At 63.8% G+C, this 4,172-nt stretch overlaps 1 protein-coding gene across 1 annotated transcript; it reads right to left on the bottom strand.

Moving 5' to 3' along the window:
• Positions 1-581: 581 nt before the first annotated feature.
• On the bottom strand, positions 582-3,177 carry CD248 (CD248 molecule). The gene has a single exon (XM_090267443.1). It carries the CDS (start codon positions 3,158-3,160, stop codon positions 839-841), a length of 2,322 nt encoding a protein of 773 aa, XP_090123569.1. The 5' UTR covers positions 3,161-3,177; the 3' UTR covers positions 582-838.
• Between the last annotated feature and the right edge of the window lie 995 nt (positions 3,178-4,172).

Genomic DNA, 4,172 nt, shown 5'->3' with positions numbered 1-4,172 from the left:
GCTCTCTCCCCAGCCTAGCCCACTAGGCTCTACCTCCCACCTCCTCCGTGAGGAGGGAGGAGTGCCTCCAGAGTACCTCTGGAGGGGTGGCAGCACTCTTGAATGACCCTGAGCCCCAGCCAACAACTTCTGGGCAGCCTGCAGGGATGGGAAGGGAAGCACCAGAAGTCAGGAGACGCTCACCCACAAGACTCTCCCAGGATCATCAGGCCCAGGGCTTACCTTTGACCCCTAAATCCCAGCTTGGCTCCAGTTCAGCAGAAGCCCTCATTCCAGAACCCTCCCCCAGATTCAGCACTACCTTCTTGGAGTCTTGGTATAAAGAAGAACAAATATGAAATTCTCTCCATCCCAAGCCTCCCACTCCTGGGCGTTCTGTGTAACCTTGAGCAAAGTCCTGCCCTCTCTGGGCATCTATTTCCCTGAGGGGAATAGGTATGACTAAGGGAAGCATACCTTTCCTTAAAGGGTCTTACCTTATTTTCTTGGGGGCCCAGACAAGCTGAAGGAAGGTCCCCTCCTTTTCTCTGAATCCTCCCAGACCCTCCCCTCAGGCACCAATGGGGGTCAGAAGCGTTGGATGAGGTTAGTACTCCGTTTATTGGAGACTACCCCAGCACCCACCCTCTGAGGTCCCGGGGGCCTCAGCATCTCCTCTGTCAAAGGTGCCAGGCCAGGGAGCAGAATTTCCATGAGTCAAGTCTAGTGGCTGACTGAGAGAGGAGCCTGGCTGGGCCCAGAAAGCAGGAAGCCCTCTGTCCATCTGGGCAGCCTGCATGGGCCATGTGTCCACTGCATGCCCCTTCCCCCACCCCAAGGAGTGGAGTGCTATGCCGCATCACACGCTGGTTCTGCAGGTCTGCACCCCTGTGAGGCTGCCCTGGTGGGGCACAGGTTCCGTCGGGCCCTTGTTCCCAGCATGGGTGACCCAGCGATAGCAGTCCGTAATGCGCTTGTTAGGTGCGTGGGGGCCACAGCGGGTGCAGTACACAATGCCCAGTGCGAGCAGGACCACCAAGAAGACGCATGTAGGCACTAGAAGTGCCACGAGCAGCCACCGGTCATCCCTCTGGCTTCGGCCTGCAGTACTGGCCTCCCCCAGGGCTGTGGGGGCTGCTGTGGGGGCTGCTGAGGGCAGCCATGGGGTCAGCTTGGGATCAGAGGCATCTTCTCTTGGGGCCTGTGGGGCTTTAGAATAGGTGTGTGTAGGGCTGGTGGGAGCGGTCTGGTTAGTGGGGCTCTGAGGGGGCAGCGGAGTGTGGAGAACTGGGAGTTGGGTGGCAGCAGGCACAGGGACTTGATGGGCAGTGGGCAGAGGGGACCTGGAGGTAGTAGTCAGAGATGGCTGGACATGCGAGGTTATGGGAAGGCGTGTGGTCTGGGCTTTGAGGACTGGGACATCTGGGGCCACAGGGGGGCGATGAGCACTGGAGGGTGTGACCAGAAGGGTGTGGTTAGCTGGGACTGGAGGCAAATGAGTGGCGTTCTGGGTATCAGCCACCTGAGTGTCTGGAAACATGGGAGACTGGTGGGCACTGGACAGTTTGGGGTATTTGGCTGAGATAACTGAGGGGTGGTGGGCAGGGGGTCGTGCTGGGTGAGTGGCAGAGATAATGGGAGGCTGGTGGACAGAGGGCAGGTCTGGATAGTTGGCTGCGATAATGGGGAAGTGGTGGTCAGGGGGCAAAGCTGGGTGCATGGCAGGGATCCTGGGGGGCTGAGGAGCGGGGGCCAAGGGTGGGTGTGTGGCAGAAATAATAGGGAGTTGGTGGGCAGAAGGCAGTGTGGGGCGTGTGGCAGAGACTACCATGGGCCGGGTGACAGAGAGCACTGAGGAGTGATAGGGGGCTCTGGGGGCACTGAGCGGGGGTGGCCAGGTAGGGTCCAGGTAGGGCATCTGTGGCTCTCCGTCCTCTGGGAAGCTAGGTCTATAGGCCAGGCCAAAGTCAGGCAGATGTGTGGCCTCCATCCATGGAACCCCAGGTGTCCCTGTCCAGCCATCATTGAAGCCGCCCCAGACCCCACCTTTATCCTCCTCATCCTCTCCATCATCCCGTGACCTGTCCTCATGGCCCTGGGAAGCCTGAAGGCCAATGTCTTCCGCGGAGCTGCAGGTGAAGCCATCCTCCTCAAGCTCGTGGCCCTCACGGCAGTAGCACTCAAAACCCCCGACGTAGTTGACACACATATGGTCGCACACGCCCATGATCTGGCACTCGTCTGTGTCCACACAGCGGTGGGGCTCATCCTCGGCTGGCCGGAAGCCCAGGAGACAGTGGCAGCTGTAGCCCTGTGGCCCACCAGGCTCACACTGCTGCTCGCATGGGGCATGGACACAGGGGTCCTCGCAGCTGTGCCCGTCTGCCGCCAGCCGGAAGCCTTCCGCGCAGCGACAGGACACATGACCGTCCTCCTCCTCCACACACTCGTGTTCACAGCCCCCGTTGTCCGGGCTGCAGCCGGTACCTGGGCACAAGGGCCCAGCCCGTGACCAGCGCATACCGCCCTCAGGCCGCTTCACGCACAGCAGAGAGGCCTCCCTGCCGGCCTGGCACGGGACCGCGGCCACGGAGCCGAAGGGCAGCCACTCGAACTCCGTGGAGATCAGGTGAAAGGGGGTGGTGTAGACGGCTGCGCCCGCCTGGCCGGCCTCCTCGGGCAGCGCTGGGCAGGAGCCCTCGAAGCCGAACTGACACAGGTAGCCATCGACAGCCAGCGTGCAGGAACCCTCGAGCCAGCGATGCTCGCCGTGCGCCTCAAGGGCCACGCAGCGCTGGGCAGGGCAGGGCCCGCCCGCGGCCGGCTGGGCCCAGTTGGTGAAGGCCGTGTCCTGGTCTCCCGTGGTCCATGTGAAGCCGCGCAGCGGGCGCTGCGGCTGGCACTGCCGGGCCTGCCGCTGCAGCCCGATCCACAGCAGCTGGCCGGCGGGGCCGGCACCCACCAGGCTGTCCACGCGCTGGGCCTCCTCAGAGGTTCGTGGCGTGGCCAGGTCGCCCCCCAGCTCTCGGCAGGCCCGCCAGGCTTCCAGGAAGGTGTGTCGCCGTAGGAAGAGCGCGTAGCAGCTGTCCCGGCCGCAGGCGGCGCGGGACTCGGTGGCCCTGGGGGCCTGGCCCAGTGTGGGCACCGTGGCCGCCCAGGCCAGCAGCAGGCGCAGCAGCATCGCGACGCCCCCCGACTGGCCCGGGCTCGGTCTGCGGCCGCTCTTGACAGGGGGAGGGACTGGGGCCTCTGGTGGGCGGGCCAGGGGCGGGCCCCGCCGGACCCGACGCCTTGTAAGGAGTGGGCTGGGGCCGCCGCCAGCTCCCCGCTCCTGCTCCCCCGGGGCTGTCAGAGCAGGAAGCAGTCGGGCGGGGGGCAAGGGTAAGGGGGCGCGAGCCGCGGAGGGAGGAGGCGCACCCCCGGGCTGGGAGTCACTGACCGGGGGTCCTGCCTCCCTGAAGAGGCGGGCCGACCCTCAGGAAACTCCAGCGCAGTGGGACTCTTGGCAGTGAGGTGAGGTCACTTCCCAGAGACTGACAGTGACCCAAATCTGGACACACCGATCTCATCACACCCGGGAACAGTCTCACTGCCCAACAGCTTTCCATACATGTGGAAATGTGCTCTGACTCATGCCCTTCGCATCACACACGTGTGTATGGGCCTCGCCCGACACAAGAGCTGTCTCCTCTGACCCTCTGGCCCGGATTTACACGTGTTCCGACACCCAAGCCTTTCCCCTCACTACAGCCCCGTGTGGGCCTGCAGCCCCTCCTTTCCACACGTTCACATCCTCTGACATGCTAGCCCCTAGGTGCACCTACAAAGTGGTGCGGCATCCTACATGCCCCAGCATGTAAAGTCCCTCACATGAGTGTGCAGGCCCTGAATGGGGGCCATCTTCAGCCCCTCATTCACATACTAAGCCCCTGCCTCAACCACCCTCCTCCCCCAACCCAAGCCTCTTGGCTCCAGCCAGACTGCGGGTGTGTGGGTAGGGAGGAGGGGCAGGGGACTGCTCTCCCCTCACCTCTGCTCAGCCTGTGGCCCTGGGAACCGGGGCACAGAGCGGGAGGAGGCCGCCCCCAAACAGGAAATGCTTCTCTGGGCTCCTGCTGCAGGAGGGCAGGGTGCAAGGGGAGGGAGCCGGGCAGGGGGTGGGCTGCATGCTGGGTGAGCAGGGAACTAGTGAG

The sequence above is a fragment of the Furipterus horrens genome, unplaced genomic scaffold, assembly GCF_987537825.1.
Source record: "Furipterus horrens unplaced genomic scaffold, mFurHor1.1.pri manual_scaffold_2, whole genome shotgun sequence".
Classification (NCBI taxonomy): Eukaryota; Metazoa; Chordata; class Mammalia; order Chiroptera; family Furipteridae; genus Furipterus; species Furipterus horrens.
The sequence above is the reverse complement of the archived record's forward strand: the minus strand, read 5'-3'. Positions and strand labels throughout refer to the sequence as shown.

Coding starts and splice junctions, on each gene's coding strand:
- CD248 (XM_090267443.1), bottom strand. CDS start 3,160: ATGCTGCTGCGCCTGCTGCTGGCCTGGGCGGCCACGGTGCCCACACTG.